This window comes from Mytilus trossulus, unplaced genomic scaffold, assembly GCF_036588685.1.
Source record: "Mytilus trossulus isolate FHL-02 unplaced genomic scaffold, PNRI_Mtr1.1.1.hap1 h1tg000158l__unscaffolded, whole genome shotgun sequence".
NCBI classification, from domain to species: domain Eukaryota; kingdom Metazoa; phylum Mollusca; class Bivalvia; order Mytilida; family Mytilidae; genus Mytilus; species Mytilus trossulus.
Genome location: NW_026963304.1, coordinates 2,127,356 through 2,149,749, shown reverse-complemented (window position 1 = coordinate 2,149,749; position 22,394 = coordinate 2,127,356). Strand labels below are relative to the sequence as shown.

The 22,394-nt window shown below is 38.8% G+C and overlaps 1 protein-coding gene across 1 annotated transcript; it reads right to left on the bottom strand.

The window, feature by feature from the left end:
* Positions 1–571: 571 nt before the first annotated feature.
* LOC134700472 (uncharacterized) lies at positions 572–22,190 on the bottom strand. Its single transcript, XM_063561867.1, has 2 exons — positions 21,438–22,190; positions 572–820 (listed from the first exon to the last, which is right to left on the bottom strand). Exons 1-2 carry the CDS (start codon positions 21,795–21,797, stop codon positions 572–574), a joined length of 609 nt encoding a protein of 202 aa, XP_063417937.1. The 5' UTR covers positions 21,798–22,190.
* Positions 22,191–22,394: the final 204 nt, after the last annotated feature.

Below are 22,394 nucleotides of genomic sequence, written 5' to 3'. Positions count from 1 at the left end.
GGTTGTTATTGGTTGCTGTCTATTTAATTTGTTTATCGTTCATATATACCTGGCATTTTTTTTTCTTTTGATTTGTTTCACATTTTGTTATATCCTTTTGAAGATGACTTTCCGTTATGGTTTTTATCCGTGAGGAAAACCATTTGGTAAACTGTCGTTCCTTAACTTACATGTAACAGTTGTCTCATTCGAATACATAATACACCTCATTGTTATATATAGACAGCACTGAAGGTCATAACAGACTTAAACATAGTTTTAATTCAATCAGATACAAATAAATCGTATAGATTAAAAAAAACTAATAATAATAAAAAAAAAATAAAAAATTATATATAGATTTGAATGAATTTTTTTTTCTGATCTTCAAAACGTGTTATCAACACATTTACATTTGTTAACAGATACATCAAGTACCGGTACATTCTCCCGGCCACTTTAACATAACTAGTACAGAGCAAATGATATGGTTAGTTGTGTCAGTAAGTTTAAATCGAATATAATCTTTGTAGTCTTTTTTTTAGAGGCTGTGATATGATCATGATGATATCACGAGTACACAAATGTATTTCTACGAGCATGAAAATCTTTGAGATCGAATGTTCATCCGGGTAACACCGCACGTAAGTGTCTTTGCTCTACGTTTGACTGGTTGGTCACACATGACTGGAGTCTCTTTTTCTTCAACTGTGTCATCGAATAAAGCGTCTAAATGATCCTGGTGCTGGATGCATGACTTCCGGACTTTCTCTTGCTGGATGTCTTTGTATAATTGAAGGAATTGTTTTGCCAGCAGTTGATCTTGTTCCCGAATTTCAGTCTGAAATATTGAACAAAAACACATATTAAAATAAATATTAGCTTATTCTGCTCTACGTAATGCATACAATCAATTGGATTAAGTGGGACTATAAACAGATGATAATGAGTAAACGGTCCTCAAAAATTCCCTTCTAAAGAAAATCAAACTGATTGTTCTCTTGTCCCGCGACATGTGGAACAGGATAATAATTTTATGCTTACCATTCCGGAACACCTCAGGCAACCTGAACCACCAATGTTTGGTGAGGTTCGTGTTGCTCATTCTTAATTTTTCTTTGTTGTGATTTGTTTACTATTGTTTGTCTGTTTGTTTTTCCTCTTTTTTAGCCATGTCGTTATCAGCTTATTGTATGAATTTATTGTCTCTTTGGTATTCATGGTATTGTTTGCCGTACTCTTAGAATATATAGCAAACAGGAACATTTAGTGCAAACTTGAAAACCTAGTTTGAAGAAAAAGTTTTGCGGTTTGATATAAAAACCAGGCAGAAGCTAGCGAACAATAGCTAGCGAACAATAAGCCAGCGAACAATAAGGCGATATATCGAGAAACCAAAAAACAGAATAAGACAACAACGGCCGTTAAATAAAAAAGTATTCAAAAAGGCAGAAAATCAGTTAAAATATAGCAATTTAAACTGAATTTTGAAATGTTTTTTATCCAATCCACTGATTTAACAAGTCGCATTACTTTTTAGGCTAATATTCAGTACCACAATAACTCTGCATCTATCAACGGATTATTTGTAGGTGTAGGGCCACCAATGCACCCACTTCAATTTAGAACGTATGTAAAAGTAGTCCTACCCTGTAAATTATACCACCTTTTATGTCATTGTTTGATTAAGAGCTAAAAATTTCAAAAAATTAGGGGGGTCGGCCTATTCCAGGGCTTCTAGAGAAAAATAATGAGGGGTGTCACGGGGAATGACTATATAGGTCTTGTAGAGGAGAAACAGGCGCTTCTTTTGCGCTAGGTATCGAAGGGCGCTATGTTCAAAAATCTGAAACTAGGGCTCAAAATTTGAAGAAAAATGTCAAAAAATTAGGGGGGTCGGCCTATTCTAGGACTTCTAGAGAAAAATAATGAGGGGTGTCACGGGGTATGACTATATAGGTCTTGAAGAGGAGAAACAGGCGCTTCTTTTGCGCTAGGTATCGAAGGGCGCTATGTTCAAAAATCTGAAACTAGAGCTCAAAATTCGAAAAAAATGTCCAAAAAATGGGGGTAGGGTTGGCCTATTCCAGGAGTTCTAGAGAAAAATAATGGGGGGTGTCACGGGATATGACTATATAGGTCTTGTAGAGAAGAAACAGGCGCTTCTTTTGCGCTAGGTATCGAAGGGCGCTATGTTCAAAAATCTGAAACTAGAGCTCCAAATTTGAAAAAAATGTCAAAAATGAGGGGGTCGGCCTATTCCAGGGCTTCTAGAGAAACATAATGAGGGGTGTCACGGGGAATGACTATATAGGTCTTGTAGAGGAGAAACAGGCGCTTCTTTTGCGCTAGGTATCGAAGGGCGCTATGTTCAAAAATCTGAAACTAGGGCTCAAAATTTGAAGAAAAATGTCAAAAAATTAGGGGGGTCGGCCTATTCTAGGACTTCTAGAGAAAAATAATGAGGGGTGTCACGGGGTATGACTATATAGGTCTTGAAGAGGAGAAACAGGCGCTTCTTTTGCGCTAGGTATCGAAGGGCGCTATGTTCAAAAATCTGAAACTAGAGCTCAAAATTCGAAAAAAATGTCCAAAAAATGGGGGTAGGGTTGGCCTATTCCAGGAGTTCTAGAGAAAAATAATGGGGGGTGTCACGGGATATGACTATATAGGTCTTGTAGAGAAGAAACAGGCGCTTCTTTTGCGCTAGGTATCGAAGGGCGCTATGTTCAAAAATCTGAAACTAGAGCTCCAAATTTGAAAAAAATGTCAAAAATGAGGGGGTCGGCCTATTCCAGGGCTTCTAGAGAAACATAATGAGGGGTGTCACGGGGAATGACTATATAGGTCTTGTAGAGGAGAAACAGGCGCTTCTGTTGCGCTAGGTATAGAAGGGCGCTATGTTCAAAAATCTGAAACTAGGGCTCAAAATTTGAAAAAAATGTCAAAAAATTAGGGGGGTCGGCCTATTCTAGGACTTCTAGAGAAAAATAATGAGGGGTGTCACGGGGTATGACTATATAGGTCTTGAAGAGGAGAAACAGGCGCTTCTTTTGCGCTAGGTATCGAAGGGCGCTATGTTCAAAAATCTGAAACTAGAGCTCAAAATTCGAAAAAAATGTCCAAAAAATGGGGGTCGGGTTGGCCTATTCCAGGAGTTCTAGAGAAAAATAATGGGGGGGTGTCACGGGATATGACTATATAGGTCTTGTAGAGAAGAAACAGGCGCTTCTTTTGCGCTAGGTATCGAAGGGCGCTATGTTCAAAAATCTGAAACTAGAGCTCCAAATTTGAAAAAAATGTCAAAAATGAGGGGGTCGGCCTATTCCAGGGCTTCTAGAGAAAAATAATGAGGGGTGTCACGGGGAATGACTATATAGGTCTTGTAGAGGAGAAACAGGCGCTTCTGTTGCGCTAGGTATAGAAGGGCGCTATGTTCAAAAATCTGAAACTAGGGCTCAAAATTTGAAAAAAATGTCAAAAAATTAGGGGGGGTCGGCCTATTCCAGGGCTTCTAGAGAAAAATAATGGGGGGTGTCACGGGGAATGACTATATAGGTCTTTTAGAAGAGAAACAGGCGCTTCTTTTGCGCTAGGTATTGAATGGCGCTATGTTCAAAATTCTGAAACTAGGGCTCAAAATTTGAAAAAAATGTCAAAAATGAGGGGGTCGGCCTATTCCAGGGCTTCTAGAGAAAAATAATGGGGGGTGTCACGGGGAATGACTATATAGGTCTTGTAGAAGAAAAACAGGCGCTTCTTTTGCGCTAGGTATTGAAGGGTGCTATGTTCAAAATTCTGAAACTAGGGCTCAAAATTTGAAAAAAATGTCAAAAAATTAGGGGGTCGGCCTATTCCAGGGCTTCTAGAGAAAAATAATGAGGGGTGTCACGGGGAATGACTATATGGATCTTGTAGAGGAGAAACAGGCGCTTCTTTTGCGCTATGTATCGAAGGGCGCTATGTTCAAAAATCTGAAACTAGGGCTCAAAATTTGAAAAAAATGTAAAAAAATTAGGGGGGTCGACCTATTCTAGGACTTCTAGAGAAAAATAATGAGGGGTGCCACGGGGTATGACTATATAGGTCTTGAAGAGGAGTAACAGGCGCTTCTTTTGCGCTAGGTATCGAAGGGCGCTATGTTCAAAAATCTGAAACTAGAGCTCAAAATTCGAAAAAATTGTCCACAAAATGGGGGTAGGGTTGGCCTATTCCAGGAGTTCTAGAGAAAAATAATGGGGGGTGTCACGGGATATGACTATATAGGTCTTGTAGAGAAGAATTAGGCGCTTCTTTTGCGCTAGGTATCGAAGGGCGCTATGTTCAAAAATCTGAAACTAGAGCTCAAAATTCGAAACAATTGTCCAAAAAATGGGGGTAGGGTTGGCCTATTCCAGGAGTTCTAGAGAAAAATAATGGGGGGTGTCACGGGATATGACTATAAAGGTCTTGTAGAGAAGAAACAGGCGCTCCTTTTGCGCTTGGTATCGAAGGGCGCTATGTTCAAAAATCTGAAACTAAAGCTCAAAATTTGAAAAAAATGTCAAAAATGAGGGGGTCGGCCTATTCCAGGGCTTCTAGAGAAAAATAATGAGGGGTGTCACGGGGAATGACTATATAGGTCTTGTAGAGGAGAAACAGGCGCTTCTTTTGCGCTAGGTATCGAAGGGCGCTATGTTCAAAAATCTGAAACTAAGGCTCAAAATTTGAAGAAAAATGTCAAAAAATTAGGGGGGTCGGCCTATTCTAGGACTTCTAGAGAAAAATAATGAGGGGTGTCACGGGGTATGACTATATAGGTCTTGAAGAGGAGAAACAGGCGCTTCTTTTGCGCTAGGTATCGAAGTGCGCTATGTTCAAAAATCTGAAACTAGAGCTCAAAATTCGAAAAAAATGTCCAAAAAATGGGGGTAGGGTTGGCCTATTCCAGGAGTTCTAGAGAAAAATAATGGGGGGTGTCACGGGATATGACTATATAGGTCTTGTAGAGAAGAAACAGGCGCTTCTTTTGCGCTAGGTATCGAAGGGCGCTATGTTCAAAAATCTGAAACTAGAGCTCCAAATTTGAAAAAAATGTCAAAAATGAGGGGGTCGGCCTATTCCAGGGCTTCTAGAGAAAAATAATGAGGGGTGTCACGGGGAATGACTATATAGGTCTTGTAGAGGAGAAACAGGCGCTTCTGTTGCGCTGGGTATAGAAGGGCGCTATGTTCAAAAATCTGAAACTAGGGCTCAAAATTTGAAAAAAATGTCAAAAAATTAGGGGGGGTCGGCCTATTCCAGGGCTTCTAGAGAAAAATAATGGGGGGTGTCACGGGGAATGACTATATAGGTCTTGTAGAAGAGAAACAGGCGCTTCTTTTGCGCTAGGTATTGAAGGGCGCTATGTTCAAAATTCTGAAACTAGGGCTCAAAATTTGAAAAAAATGTCAAAAAATTAGGGGGTCGGCCTATTCCAGGGCTTCTAGAGAAAAATAATGAGGGGTGTCACGGGGAATGACTATATGGGTCTTGTAGAGGAGAAACAGGCGCTTCTTTTGCGCTAGGTATCGAAGGGCGCTATGTTCAAAAATCTGAAACTAGGGCTCAAAATTTGAAAAAAATGTAAAAAAATTAGGGGGGACGGCCTATTCTAGGACTTCTAGAGAAAAATAATGAGGGGTGTCACGGGTTATGACTATATAGGTCTTGAAGAGGAGAAACAGGCGCTTCTTTTGCGCTAGGTATCGAAGGGCGCTATGTTCAAAAATCTGAAACTAGGGCTCAAAATTTGAAAAAAATGTAAAAAAATTAGGGGGGACGGCCTATTCTAGGACTTCTAGAGAAAAATAATGAGGGGTGTCACGGGTTATAACTATATAGGTCTTGAAGAGGAGAAACAGGCGCTTCTTTTGCGCTAGGTATCGAAGGGCGCTATGTTCAAAAATCTGAAACTAGAGCTCAAAATTCGAAAAAAATGTCCAAAAAATGGGGGTAGGGTTGGCCTATTCCAGGAGTTCTAGAGAAAAATAATGGGGGGTGTCACGGGATATGACTATATAGGTCTTGTAGAGAAGAAACAGGCGCTTCTTTTGCGCTAGGTATCGAAGGGCGCTATGTTCAAAAATCTGAAACTAGAGCTCCAAATTTGAAAAAAATGTCAAAAATGAGGGGGTCGGCCTATTCCAGGGCTTCTAGAGAAACATAATGAGGGGTGTCACGGGGAATGACTATATAGGTCTTGTAGAGGAGAAACAGGCGCTTCTTTTGCGCTAGGTATCGAAGGGCGCTATGTTCAAAAATCTGAAACTAGGGCTCAAAATTTGAAGAAAAATGTCAAAAAATTAGGGGGGTCGGCCTATTCTAGGACTTCTAGAGAAAAATAATGAGGGGTGTCACGGGGTATGACTATATAGGTCTTGAAGAGGAGAAACAGGCGCTTCTTTTGCGCTAGGTATCGAAGGGCGCTATGTTCAAAAATCTGAAACTAGAGCTCAAAATTCGAAAAAAATGTCCAAAAAATGGGGGTAGGGTTGGCCTATTCCAGGAGTTCTAGAGAAAAATAATGGGGGGTGTCACGGGATATGACTATATAGGTCTTGTAGAGAAGAAACAGGCGCTTCTTTTGCGCTAGGTATCGAAGGGCGCTATGTTCAAAAATCTGAAACTAGAGCTCCAAATTTGAAAAAAATGTCAAAAATGAGGGGGTCGGCCTATTCCAGGGCTTCTAGAGAAACATAATGAGGGGTGTCACGGGGAATGACTATATAGGTCTTGTAGAGGAGAAACAGGCGCTTCTGTTGCGCTAGGTATAGAAGGGCGCTATGTTCAAAAATCTGAAACTAGGGCTCAAAATTTGAAAAAAATGTCAAAAAATTAGGGGGGTCGGCCTATTCTAGGACTTCTAGAGAAAAATAATGAGGGGTGTCACGGGGTATGACTATATAGGTCTTGAAGAGGAGAAACAGGCGCTTCTTTTGCGCTAGGTATCGAAGGGCGCTATGTTCAAAAATCTGAAACTAGAGCTCAAAATTCGAAAAAAATGTCCAAAAAATGGGGGTCGGGTTGGCCTATTCCAGGAGTTCTAGAGAAAAATAATGGGGGGTGTCACGGGATATGACTATATAGGTCTTGTAGAGAAGAAACAGGCGCTTCTTTTGCGCTAGGTATCGAAGGGCGCTATGTTCAAAAATCTGAAACTAGAGCTCCAAATTTGAAAAAAATGTCAAAAATGAGGGGGTCGGCCTATTCCAGGGCTTCTAGAGAAAAATAATGGGGGGTGTCACGGGGAATGACTATATAGGTCTTGTAGAAGAGAAACAGGCGCTTCTTTTGCGCTAGGTATTGAAGGGCGCTATGTTCAAAATTCTGAAACTAGGGCTCAAAATTTGAAAAAAATGTAAAAAAATTAGGGGGGTCGACCTATTCTAGGACTTCTAGAGAAAAATAATGAGGGGTGTCACGGGGTATGACTATATAGGTCTTGAAGAGGAGAAACAGGCGCTTCTTTTGCGCTAGGTATCGAAGGGCGCTATGTTCAAAAATCTGAAACTAGAGCTCAAAATTCGAAAAAATTGTCCAAAAAATGGGGGTGGGGTTGGCCTATTCCAGGAGTTCTACAGAAAAAAAAAATGGGGGGTGTCACGGGATATGACTATATAGGTCTTGTAGAGGAGAAACAGGCGCTTCTGTTGCGCTAGGTATAGAAGGGCGCTATGTTCAAAAATCTGAAACTAGGGCTCAAAATTTGAAAAAAATGTCAAAAAATTAGGGGGGTCGGCCTATTCCAGGGCTTCTAGAGAAAAATAATGAGGGGTGTCACGGGGAATGACTATATAGGTCTTGTAGAGGAGAAACAGGCGCTTCTTTTGCGCTAGGTATCGAAGGGCGCTATGTTCAAAAATCTGAAACTAGGGCTCAAAATTTGAAAAAAATGTCAAAAAATTAGGGGGGTCGGCCTATCCTAGGACTTCTAGAAAAAAATAATGAAGGATGTCACGGGGTATGACTATATAGGTCTTAAAGAGGAGAATCAGGCGCTTCTTTTGCGCTAGGTATCGAAGGGCGCTATGTTCAAAAATCTGAAACTAGAGCTCAAAATTCGAAAAAAATGTCCAAAAAATGGGGGTAGGGTTGGCCTATTCCAGGAGTTCTAGAGAAAAATAATGGGGGGTGTCACGGAATATGACTATATAGGTCTTGTAGAAGAGAAACAGGCGCTTCTTTAGCGCTAGGTATTGAAGGGCGCAAGTTCAAAAATCTGAAAACTAGAGCTCAAAATTCGAAAAATTTGTCCAAAAAATGGGGGTAGGGTCGGTCTATTCCAGGAGTTTTAGAGAAAAATAATGAGGAATGTCACGGGGAATGACTATATATGTCTTGTAGAGGAGAAACAGGCGTTTCTTTTGCGCTAGGTATTGAAGGGCGCTATGTTCAAAAATCTGAAACTAGAGCTCAAAATTTGAAAAAGATGTCAAAAATTAGGGGGGTCAGCCGGCAGCGGCATAACACAAAAAAACTCTATCATAAATACCAGACGCGCGTTTCATCTATAAAAGACTCATTAGTGACGCTCGAATCAAAATAATGGTTGAAAGGCCAAAATAAAGGACGAATTTGAAGAGCATTGAGAACATAACATTCCTAGCAGTTTTGCCAAATACAGGTAAGGCAGTCTATTCCTGGTGTAGAAAAACCTTATTTTTTTCAAAAAATCAAAGCGGTGTTAATTTATAAGATTATATCAATGGTAAGCCAAGTCAACACAAGTGCTGACTACTGGGATGGTGATACCCTCTGGGAAATAAATCTCTAACAGCAGTGGCATCGACTCAGTGGTTGCATTTTAAGTTTTAACTCATCATATATAGATACCAGTATTTTAATTTTATATTTACGCACACAGCAAAACATGTGTTTCATCCTCATTGTTTTCAACACTTTAAATAACCAAGTTTATAAAGTTGTGTGATTGACACCTTGAAATAGGTCCTCCACAACTCTTAACCGCAAGATGGCAGATTATCAGCATGAGAGAGGCAGGAATGTCGCTGTGACAACTGCACGTATTGTCGGTCATCACTTTTCCACTATTAGTCGTTTAGAGAATAAAAATCAGGCAATACACGATATAAAAGACTATCCGAGATCAAAAAGACCCCCTATGCCACCTGCTAGGGAAAATCAAGCATGATGAAGCTTAGTCAGAAAGAAACCCATTGCATACAATACAACCATAAAAAGAGAGGACTGGGCATACAGGCGCCTTTTAACAATAATTGTTCGAGATTGAATCATCCCTTCTGGTTATTGTGCGATAAGACCATTTCAGGGACGTTTGCTTACGAGCAGACACACAGTTATCCGTATCCAATGTAGTGCAGAGCTCTCCAAAATTGGAAATAAGCATCGTGGAGGAAAATCCATTGTTCAAATGGAATTCTGTTTATCTTCCTTGACCAGATCGTAGCCTGGATTTGAACCATATCGAGCATATTTGGGACACTATTGGGCGGAAAGTGCACAAAAGGACACCCCAGTCCACACACGTGATGAAATAAACAATGCCCTTCATCAGAAATGGTTGCTGCTACCTAAGCAACAAATTAGTCGATTTATGGCAGAAATCATAAGACGTTAATTGGCGATTGACCCTTTAAATGGAGACTCCGCACAAAGTACTATTTTTTTGGCGTATAACGATTAACCATGATGTGAACAATCATCTTAAGATTAATTTTGAAATGTCTGACATTGTAAAATTCGACTACAGTAAAAGTGGTAAAATGCAGTTTTTTGTACAAAAAAAACTTCACTTTGTTTTTAGAATAGTGGTTAGATAGATATTTTTTTTTTTCAATCATTTTTTGTTCGTTAAAATGCCAATATTTTCATAAACTATGTTTCAATATTATTTTAAATATATTTTATCTTATTCCATCAAAAAAAAGGCTGATTATTCAAGTTTTAAAAAATCAATATTTTGCAATACTTTTTTCCATGTGTATATATAAAAAAAGAAACATTACTTTTTAAGTAAAATATATTTAATATATTAGTTTGTAACATTTTCAAGATTAAAACTAATGACCTGAATAATTTATTCATGATCATTTAGTTGTTTTTTTTTAAATTCGAAGATAACTTAACGCCATTTTCCGATTTCAAACAAATACGCATTTTTTTCAACCATTTACCTTTATAGAGATGGAACTGAGTTTTCCTTTTGATCATTAAATGTATCGAGCACTATTCAATGTCTCTAGAATGACTTTGAAAGGCGCTAAAGACTCGTCTTAGAGATACTGGTACAACATTTTAACGTCCCCGAGGTTGCAACTCACGTGAAACGAGGTTGTGTGAAGATTGGCAAATCCGCATTATTCATCTCCATAATCGATTTGGAGAAACTCATGGAAGAAACAAAAATAGGCTATATGCGCAAACAGTTTGTAACCGACTTTATTTTAGGCAGTCTAAGAGCTCGTCGTTCGTTGAAGTGACCTATCCTTACGCAGAATCGAAGGATGTTGCGAGTTAAATAAGGGGGGTTCGGATTCGATGACATAGACTAACATGGAGACAAATCCTTTTTACCACTGAATCGAAATTCAACTTGACATTTATCGACGGCAGAGACATGGTCTGCCGCAGGTGCAAGGCATGCTTTTTGATGCGTGCGTACAGGAAACAAATTGGCTTTAGGGTGGCGAATTAATGGTACGAGATGGATAACCTACCAGGAACGCCCCGATCTGACAATTAGTGAATGAAACCTAAATGCAAAAAGGTATAGGAACGAAATTCTGGCTCCACTAGTTCTCCCGTTTCTCCGAAGGCATCGTTAAACTACATTTTTAACAGAAAACGCCCGTTGTAAACACATTTTAATGAGTTTTGAGAATAATCGCATTCGAGTGTTGCCATGGCCAGTAATGTCTTCAGATTATCGCCAATGGGACATCTTTTGGGACGAACTTGGACGACTCACCAAAAAGAGCCAAAATCCATCGGAAACGGTCATCCAACTTGAATAACACTTTTCAGGGAAAATAACAACAGAAAGGGTTATTGATAAAAAGGGACGATAAAGTGTAGTTTCCTCAGATACTGGAACATGAATGACCACAATATCACCATCATGAAAGCTCTGAGGGCCATTTCGGATGCTGTAATGAAATGATGGTTCATTCAAAAGCACGTATGAAACGGATATAAAATGGATGCAAATAGAATATGATGCAGCAATAAAAGAACATGAGAAAAAATAATGAACAAGCTGGACAAGTAAGACCACAAATTCAAACATGCAGAACCATTGATTTGTTAACTTCACGAAAATAAAACGACAGCTGAGATCCAGGTGATGAATGTTTGGTAAGCAAAACAAGAAGAATAAGAAAGAGAAATTGAATAGATTCACGGAGTGAGATGTGTTGAGACAAACTAGAGTAGATATCGAAACCTTAAAAATTTAGGGTAATACGTTGCATCATACTCATACCTCTCGTAAATACCACACACATGGCGTTTACTATGTGCCGCACTCACTGTAATGTCACGTCACTTTGACATCTTTCTATGAATAATACGTCTCTCACATAGTTAAGAAGTCCTTTATTTCTATTTTAAGAAAGGAAAAGTAATACAAAGCTTAAAGCCATTTGTTCCGGAAATGAACGAGCACTTACAAGACTTTAAAAGAATTTTGGATACATAACTAGATATAGTTTCGATATAAAAATTGAGGAATTTTAGATTCATACTCACAAAAAAGTGATATTTATATAGGTCATCATGATAAAATTGCAGAAGATTGCTGGTATAAAAATGTGGTGGAAGAGATTTAGCAAACAAATCAGTAAATGTTCGTTCAGATTAAGAAATTCGTTAAATTAGATTTTTTTTATTCAACCTTCTCAATCATCTAGTTATAACTTACCCGTCAATACTATCGTTTTTTGAGGTAGCCATGTTACTACCTCTAATACACAAATACATATCATAATTTCACCTACAGACAATGTCTACCCGCAAGTCACTCCTCTCAATGGCACCGGCACGCCAATTAAATTGATGCACGTCGACATCTCTTGTTTAATAGAATGCAGCATATATTCATAGTAGTAACTCTGATTTATCAGAGAAAACCGCTGAATCATTGGTTACTACTAGTAACCTTTACATTCTCATAACCTTTACAGTCCTGGAGAATCAACAAGAATATAGACCTTCTAGAGATGTTAGTTTAAGCATAGTTATTTTAAGTGTATTTGGAAACAAGTTATTATGAGTTAAATTAATCATACCCCTTTCTACTTTTATTGTGCGAGTGCTGCCTTGTAGCGCCATTAGCCTGCTTTTTTTGGAAGCTAACAAGTTGTCTTTTACGTGCAAGTGGTATGGCTCTCTTTTAACACGTGATCAATCGCGTATCCTTCTGACAGACTATCGTTATTCCAGAAGACGATACTCGCAAATGGTGTGAAGGAAGAGCCGACAATTTGGTCCCTGAAATTGTCTCCCAAAAACGGAGATAAAACTACGAACCTTTGTGTTTGAAAATAGAGGTTGTGACTCCATGTCTTATTGTTTGAACCAAGAAATGAATGACTGAGAATACCTTTCCATTCCTCCAAGAGATCATTTACATCACCCCAAGTATACGATTATAGATGCGATACGAGATATTCAGAAGTTCGGGAACCCTGTTTTTCCTCATTGATAAAATTCTGGAATTGGTAATCACGCGGAACTGACCCTGCTGTATAGTTAGTATGTCTGCATACAAGTTACACTTCAACTTATTATCTTTCATATTTCTTATAAGTTGCGGCCACATGTCCTAAGTCGATTGCTGTTTGGTGGTGCTTTTGTTGGTTAATGAGATCATCTAAAGTACCAATCACGCAATTGCAAGTGCGAATATTTTTGGCTTTAAAGTATTTTTTCATCTACCCCATCATGGTATGATCTCAGTGGTCGAGAAAAACTCGAGTTTCCTCAAATCTTGCGGGATCGATAGAGTAGACATCAACGCAGTGTTTTATACATAGTACTTTGATCTCTTTGTTGTTGAATTCGGTAATCTTTTCCGTCCATAGTTTTATGAAAATACTTGACTTGAATATGGTATGAAAAGCAACCTGGATCATCACAACTTCTTGGTCTTGGGCGGCACTTAGACATATTGGCAAGTAAAACATAAATGATGCGAAGAATAAACGTGAATTCTTTTTTCTGTTGAAACAGAACTGTAATCCAAGTTTCACTCAAACGAACAACGATCAAGCATCGTTTCTCGAATTTAAGTCGAAATATTTTATCCGTTTAACAAACTTTTCTATAGAGACACCTAGACCGATTTGTACTTTTGTGAAGATGAGGTTTGTTAAACGGGTGACTAGATGAAGTCGGTTATATAGTGCATAGTTAACAACCCATGTTCTTTAACTCACATAGTTGCGAGTCGTTGTATTCTTATGTTGAGCATCGACTGCTTATTTGCAATAGGCGAGTGACTTATTTCAAAAAGACGCTTAGTTAACAACCCTAATTAACCCATCTTACGCACGGCTGTATTATATATACACATAGAAAAAAGTATTGCAACACCTTGATTTTTTAAAACTTGAAAAATCAGCCTCTTTTTTTGGATGAAATATAATAACATATGTGTATGATATTATTGAAACATAGTTTATGATAACATTGGCAACCACAATTTTAATAACAAAATGTAGTGTTTTTTGTACAAAAAATGTATTTTTCAACTTGTACTGTAGTCGAACTTAACAATGTCAGGTATTTCAAAATTAATCTTCAGATGACTGTTCGCATCATGGTTGGTCGTTATACGCCAAAGAATTAGTACTTTGTGCGCAGCCTCCAATCAAACAGATTACCGCATCTCACCGTATTCTGATTCCTGCCATAAATCGGCTAATACGTTGTTAAGGTAGCAGCAACCATTTCTGATGAAGGACATTGTTTATTGTATAACTGGTGTGTCTTTTTGTGCACTTTCCGCCCAATAGTGTCCCAAATATGCTCGATATGGTTCAAATCCGGGTTACGATCTGGCCAAGGAAGATGAACCGAATTCAATTTGAACAATGGATTTTCCTCCACGATGCTAATTTCCAATTTTGGCGAGCTCTGCACTACATTGGATACGGATAACTGTATGTCTGTTCGTAAGCAAACGTCCCTGAAATGGTCTTATCGCACAATAACCAGAAGGGATGATTCAATCTCGAAAAATTATTGTTAAAAGGCTCCTGTATGCCCAGTCCTCTCTTTTTAGGATTGTATTGTATGCAATTGGTTTCTTTCTGACTAAGCTTTATCATGCCTAGCAGGTGGCATAGGGGGTCTTTTTGATCTCGGATAGTCTTTTATATCGTGTATTGCCTCATATTTTTTTTTTTATCTAAACGACTTATAGTGGAAAAGTGATGACCGACAATACGTGCAATTGTCACAGCGACATTCCTGCCTCTCTCATGCTGATAATCTGCCATCTTGCTGCGGTTAAGAGTTGTGGAGGACCAATTTCAAGGTGTCAATCACACAACTTTATAAACTTGGTTATTTAAAGTGTTGAAAACAATGAGGATGAAACACATGTTTTGCTGTGTACGGGTACAGTAGCTGCATGTGCAGATAAGAACTTATCGAGTCGATAATTATTGATCAAACTCCGGTGATATTTAAATAGTGTTTAACTAGTTCAATTTTAACAAATTATATCAGAAAAAAAATAAAGAGTGTTTTTTTAATTTCAATTCCAATTTGGTTATATACCATCTGGCATTCGCACTAAAGTTCATTCATCTTCGTTGTTTTCTTTTCGACATAACCTTTACAGCCAGTAATCAGCATTTTTTTATCAGTATTTACATAACACATTTTACAAACTCTTTAATCATGTTATTCGGATGGGGAAATTATGACTTTTTATGACAAGAAATTGAAAATTAGTCTTTGCTGACTATCATATGTTTTTTTTTTTTGGTTTTCGCGTTCTTGTCTGACAGTTGAGTTTTTCATTAAATTTTTTAAGTTCCTTTCGACAAAATTGAACATAGCACCATTTGAAGACTTACGCAAACGGTTCGCCTGTTTTTCCTTCACAGGACATTCACTGATATATTGTAGACGAAATGCGCGTCTGGCGTAAATATAAAATTAAAATACTTGTATCTATGATGAGTTAAAACTTAAAATGCAACCACTGAGTCGATGCCACTGCTGGTAGAGATTTATTTCCCCGAGGGTATCACCAGCTCAGTAGTCAGCACTTGTGTTGACTTGGCTTATCATTGATATAATCTTATAAATTAACACCGCTTTGAATTTTTTGAAAAAAAATAAGGTTTTTCTACACCAGGAATAGACTGCCTTACCTGTATTTGGCAAAACTGCTAGGAATGTTATGTTCTCGATGCTCTTCAAATTCGTCCTTTATTTTGGCCTTTCAACCATTATTTTGATTCGAGCGTCACTAATGAGTCTTTTGTAGATGAAACGCGCGTCTGGTATTTATGATGAGTTTTTTTGTGTTATGCCGCTGCTGGCTGACCCCCCTAATTTTTGACATTTTTTTCAAATTTTGAGCTCTAGTTTCAGATTTTTTAACATAGCGCCCTTCCATACCTAAGACAAAAGAAACGCCTGTTTCTCCTCTACAAGACCTATATAGTCATTCCCCGTGACATCCCTCATTATTTTTCTCTAAAACTCCTGGAATAGACCGACCCTACCCCCATTTTTTGGACAAATTTTTCTAATTTTGAGCTCTAGTTTCAGATTTTTGAACATAGCGCTCTTCGATACCTAACGTAAAAGAAGTGCCCGTTTCTCCTCTTCAAGACCTATATAGTCATATCCCGTGACACCCCAAATATTTTTCTCTAGAAGCCCTGGAATAGGCCGACCCCCCTAATTTTTTGACATTTTTTTCAAATTTTGAGCCCTAGTTTCAGATTTTAGAACATAGCGCCCTTCTATACCTAGCGCAACAGAAGCGCCTGTTTCTCCTATACAAGACCTATATAGTCATTCCCCGTGACACCCCTCATTATTTTTCTCTAGAAGCCCTGGAATAGGCCGACCCCCTGATTTTTGACATTTTTTTCAAATTTTGAGCTCTAGTTTCAGATTTTTGAACATAGCGCCCTTCTATACCTAGCGCAACAGAAGCGCCTGTTTCCCCTCTACAAGACTTATATAGTCATTCCCCGTGACACCCCTCATTAATTTTTCTCTAGAAGCCCTGGAATAGGCCGACGCCATCATTTTTGACATTTTTTTCAAATTTTGAGCCCTAGTTTCAGATTTTAGAACATAGCGCCCTTCTATACCTAGCGCAACAGAAGCGCCTGTTTCTCCTATACAAGACCTATGTAGTCATTCCCCGTGACACCCCTCATTATTTTTCTCTAGAAGCCCTGGAATAGGCCGACCCCCTCATTTTTGACATTTTTTTCAAATTTTGAGCTCTAGTTTCAGATTTTTGAACATAGCGCCCTTCTATACCTAGCGCAACAGAAGCGCCTGTTTCCCCTCTACAAGACTTATATAGTCATTCCCCGTGACACCCCTCATTAATTTTTCTCTAGAAGCCCTGGAATAGGCCGACGCCATCATTTTTGACATTTTTTTCAAATTTTGAGCTCTAGTTTCAGATTTTTGAACATAGCGCCCTTCGATACCTAGCGCAAAAGAAGCGCCTGTTTCTCCTCTACAAGACCTATATAGTCATTCCCCGTGACACCCCTCATTATTTTTCTCTAGAACTCCTGGAATAGGCCAACCCTACCCCCATTTTTTGGACAATTTTTTCGAATTTTGAGCTCTAGTTTCAGATTTTTGAACATAGCGCCCTTCGATACCTAGCGCAAAAGAAGCGCCTGTTTCTCCTCTTCAAGACCTATATAGTTATACCCCGTGACACCCCTCATTATTTTTCTCTAGAAGCCCTGGAATAAGCCGACCCCCCTAATTTTTTGACATTTTTTTTCAAATTTTGAGCCCTAGTTTCAGATTTTTGAACATAGCGCCCTTCTATACCTAGCGCAACAGAAGCGCCTGTTTCTCCTCTACATGACCTATATAGTCATTCCCCGTGACACCCCTCATTATTTTTCTCTAGAACTCCTGGAATAGGCCAAACCTACCCCCATTTTTTGTACAATTTTTTCGAATTTTGAGCTCTAGTTTCAGATTTTTGAACATAGCGCCCTTCGATACCTAGCGCAAAAGAAGCGCCTGTTTCTCCTCTTCAAGACCTATATATTTATACCCCGTGACACCCCTCATTATTTTTCTCTAGAAGTCCTAGAATAGGCCAACCCCCCTAGTTTTTTGACATTTTTTTCAAATTTTGAGCCCTAGTTTCAGATTTTTGAACATAGCACCCTTCGATACCTAGCGCAAAAGAAGCGCCTGTTTCTCCTCTACAAGACCTATATAGTCATTCCCCGTGACACCCCTCACTATTTTTCTCTAGAAGCCCTGGAATAGGCCGACTCCCTAATTTTTTGACATTTTTTTCAAATTTTGAGCCCTAGTTTCAGATTTTTGAACATAGCGCCCTTCTATACCTGGCGCAACAGAAGCGCCTGTTTCTCCTCTTCAAGACCTATATAGTTATACCCCGTGACACCCCTCATTATTTTTCTCTAGAAGTCCTAGAATAGGCCAACCCCCCTAGTTTTTTGACATTTTTTTCAAATTTTGAGCCCTAGTTTCAGATTTTTGAACATAGCACCCTTCGATACCTAGCGCAAAAGAAGCGCCTGTTTCTCCTCTACAAGACCTATATAGTCATTCCCCGTGACACCCCTCACTATTTTTCTCTAGAAGCCCTGGAATAGGCCGACTCCCTAATTTTTTGACATTTTTTTCAAATTTTGAGCCCTAGTTTCAGATTTTTGAACATAGCGCCCTTCTATACCTGGCGCAACAGAAGCGCCTGTTTCTCCTCTACAAGACCTATATAGTCATTCCCCGTGACACCCCTCATTATTTTTCTCTAGAAGCCCTGGAATAGGCCGACCTCCTCATTTTTTGACATTTTTTTCAAACTTTGAGCTCTAGTTTCAGATTTTTGAACATAGCGCCCTTCGATACCTAGCGCAAAAGAAGCGCCTGTTTCTCCTCTACAAGACCTATATAGTCGTTCCCCGTGACACCCATCATTATTTTTCTCTAGAAGCCCTGGAATAGGCCGACCCCCACGTTTTTGACATTTTTTTCAAATTTTGAGCTCTAGTTTCAGATTTTTGAACATATCGCCCTTCGATACCTAGCGCAAAAGAAGCGCCTGTATCCCTCTTTAAGACCTATATAGTCATACCCCGTGACACCCCTCATTATTTTTCTCTAGAAGTCCTAGAATAGGCCGACCCCCCTAATTTTTTGACATTTTTTTCAAATTTTGAGCCCTAGTTTCAGATTTTTGAACATAGCGCCCTTCGATACCTAGCGCAAAAGAAGCGCCTGTTTCTCCTCTTTAAGACCTATATAGTCATACCCCGTGACACCCCTCATTATTTTTCTCTAGAAGTCCTAGAATAGGCCGACCCCCCTAATTTTTTGACATTTTTTTCAAATTTTGAGCGGTAGTTTCAGAATTTTGAACATAGCGCCCTTCGATACCTAGCGCAACAGAAGCGCCTGTTTCTCTTCTACAAGACCTATATAGTCATTCCCCGTGACACCCCTCATTATTTTTCTCTAGAAGCCCTGGAATAGGCCGACCCCCTCATTTTTTGACATTTTTTTCAAACTTTGAGCTCTAGTTTCAGATTTTTGAACATAGCGCCCTTCGATACCTAGCGCAAAAGAAGCGCCTGTTTCTCCTCTACAAGACCTATATAGTCATTCCCCGTGACACCCCTCATTATTTTTCTCTAGAACTCCTGGAATAGGCCAACCCTACCCCCATTTTTTGGACAATTTTTTCTAATTTTGAGCTCTAGTTTCAGATTTTTGAACATAGCGCCCTTCGATACCTAGCGCAAAAGAAGCGCCTGTTTCTCCTCTTCAATACCTATATAGTTATACCCCGTGACACCCCTCATTATTTTTCTCTAGAAGTCCTAGAATAGGCCAACACCCCTAGTTTTTTGACATTTTTTTCAAATTTTGAGCCCTAGTTTCAGATTTTTGAACATAGCACCCTTCGATACCTAGCGCAAAAGAAGCGCCTGTTTCTCCTCTACAAGACCTATATAGTCATTCCCCGTGACACCCCTCATTATTTTTCTCTAGAAGCCCTGGAATAGGCCGACTCCCTAATTTTTTGACATTTTTTTCAAATTTTGAGCCCTAGTTTCAGATTTTTGAACATAGCGCCCTTCTATACCTGGCGCAACAGAAGCGCCTGTTTCTCCTCTACAAGACCTATATAGTCATTCCCCGTGACACCCCTCATTATTTTTCTCTAGAAGCCCTGGAATAGGCCGACCCCCTCATTTTTTGACATTTTTTTCAAACTTTGAGCTCTAGTTTCAGATTTTTGAACATAGCGCCCTTCGATACCTAGCGCAAAAGAAGCGCCTGTTTCTCCTCTACAAGACCTATATAATCATTCCCCGTGACACCCATCATTATTTTTCTCTAGAAGCCCTGGAATAGGCCGACCCCCACGTTTTTGACATTTTTTTCAAATTTTGAGCTCTAGTTTCAGATTTTTGAACATATCGCCCTTCGATACCTAGCGCAAAAGAAGCGCCTGTATCCCTCTTTAAGACCTATATAGTCATACCCCGTGACACCCTTCATTATTTTTCTCTAGAAGTCCTAGAATAGGCCGACCCCCCTAATTTTTTGACATTGTTTTTCAAATTTTGAGCCCTAGTTTCAGATTTTTGAACATAGCGCCCTTCGATACCTAGCGCAAAAGAAGCGCCTGTTTCTCCTCTTTAAGACCTATATAGTCATACCCCGTGACACCCCTCATTATTTTTCTCTAGAAGTCCTAGAATAGGCCGACCCCCCTAATTTTTTGACATTTTTTTCAAATTTTGAGCGGTAGTTTCAGATTTTTGAACATAGCGCCCTTCGATACCTAGCGCAACACAAGCGCCTGTTTCTCCTCTACAAGACCTATATAGTCATTCCCCGTGACACCCCTCATTATTTTTCTCTAGAAGCCCTGGAATAAGCCGACCCCCTCATTTTTTGACATTTTTTTCAAACTTTGAGCTCTAGTTTCAGATTTTTGAACATAGCGCCCTTCGATACCTAGCGCAAAAGAAGCGCCTGTTTCTCCTCTACAAGACCTATATAGTCATTCCCCGTGACACCCCTCATTATTTTTCTCTAGAACTCCTGGAATAGACCAACCCTACCCCCATTTTTTGGACAATTTTTTCGAATTTTGAGCTCTAGTTTCAGATTTTTGAACATAGCGCCCTTCGATACCTAGCGCAAAAGAAGCGCCTGTTTCTCCTCTTCAAGACCTATATAGTTATACCCCGTGACACCCCTCATTATTTTTCTCTAGAAGTCCTAGAATAGGCCGACCCCCCTAATTTTTTGACATTTTTTTCAAATTTTGAGCCCTAGTTTCAGATTTTTTAACATAGCACCCTTCGATACCTAGCGCAAAAGAAGCGCCTGTTTCTCCTCTACAAGACCTATATAGTCATTCCCCGTGACACCCCTCATTATTTTTCTCTAGAAGCCCTGGAATAGGCCGACCCCCCTAATTTTTTGACATTTTTTTCAAATTTTGAGCTCTAAATCAAACAATGACATAAAAGGTGGTATAATTTACAGGGTAGGACTACTTTTACATACGTTCTAAATTGAAGTGGGTGCATTGGTGGCCCTACACCTACAAATAATCCGTTGATAGATGCAGAGTTATTGTGGTACTGAATATTAGCCTAAAAAGTAATGCGACTTGTTAAATCAATGGATTGGATAAAAACCATTTCAAAATTGAGTTAAAATTGCTATATTTTAACTGATTTTCTGCCTTTTTGAATACTTTTTTATTTAACGGCCGTTGTTGTCTTATTCTGTTTTTTGGTTTCTCGATATATCGCCTTATTGTTCGCTGGCTTATTGTTCGCTAGCTATTGTTCGCTAGCTTCTGCCTGGTATTGGCAACAATACACTCATACACAACATCAAATGTGTGAACTCTATAAAGTTCGCATATCCTGCTGCACAGGAAATTATGATAGTCTATGTGGGCTAAACATAATAGCTCTCTATGATATGGATAAAAAGCGCAGAATAAAGGATAAAAAAAAGAATAGAGAAAGTTAAGCAAAAAACTACAAAATAGAAAACAGGAAAGGAAGGGAGGCTATAAACAAAGAATAGAGAAAAATGGGGTGCTAAAATATAAAGAATAGAGAATAATGGAAAAAATAAATATAAGACAGAGAAAGAAGAATAGAAAATTGAAGAATAAAGAAATGAGAAAACCTTCAAATATAGACATGAGACAACATTACCTGCAGTTTTCTTATGTATTGAAGCTTTTCTAAGATTGTCATGTTTTTACAAGCTTCGAGACACGTGGAATGAAAACAACTATCATTTTCCTGTACAACTGCTAGCACAGACTGACTAGATATCCTGCGCACTCTGGATGGGCTGTCCAGGGAACCAGCCAAAGAAGATTTACTGGTACTCTCCATGGAACCACTACGAATACGTCCATGGGAGTCAGCCACGATATCCAGCACTGCATGACTGGAAACTTTCCTGATCCGTCCTGTCGGATTAATGATAAAGCGTTGTAAGTCAACTTGCGGTCTGATTTTTAATTTCTTCGTAATGTCAACTAGAGCCTCAAGATAATCTTTGGTCATTATGCGTTTGTTTTTGTGTTTGGCACTATGTGGTGTTATTGAATGTCACGAATTATATTCCTTATAAAAATCTGCTCAGATAGGTTTTCATTTCAAAGAATTTGTCAACAACAACAAACATACTCCGTTAATCAGCTGTTAGAATTGACAATAGTCTTATTTCATTTTGAATAATAGTGCATTATTGTATATACCAGTCAACCTGAATCTGTAGTTAATTTCGCCCACAATCAATCAAGACAACTATCAATTATTTGCGAGTTAAGATTTATTTTTCTAAACGTATTATACACTTTTATTGACAAACAACGATGTTGTCATATAACCGATTTTCTCGTTAGAACATGGCAGGAAATCGAGTCATCCTAAACTTAAGCTATAATAGTGTGTGTACCAATGTACTTATATCATATATATGTGTACTAATGTGAAGTCGAAAAACAAGCAGGAAATTCGCTTGTGTTGACAAGATTAGTTTCTGATGAAATTGAAAGATGTACCGTGACGAACAATTCTATTGTTGTTTATTTTTTAAACATTGTGAATTGGGTGGACTTGTCTTATTGGCACTCATATGATATCTTCTGATTTCTACAA

What these genes read in the sequence shown, in the direction of transcription:
- LOC134700472 (XM_063561867.1), bottom strand. Translation starts at nt 21,797, where the DNA reads ATGACCAAAGATTATCTTGAGGCTCTAGTTGACATTACGAAGAAATTA. An exon ending in AATACATAAGAAAACTGCAG is followed by an intron (nt 821 to 21,437) that starts GTAATGTTGTCT and finishes TCAATATTTCAG; the next exon opens with ACTGAAATTCGGGAACAAGA.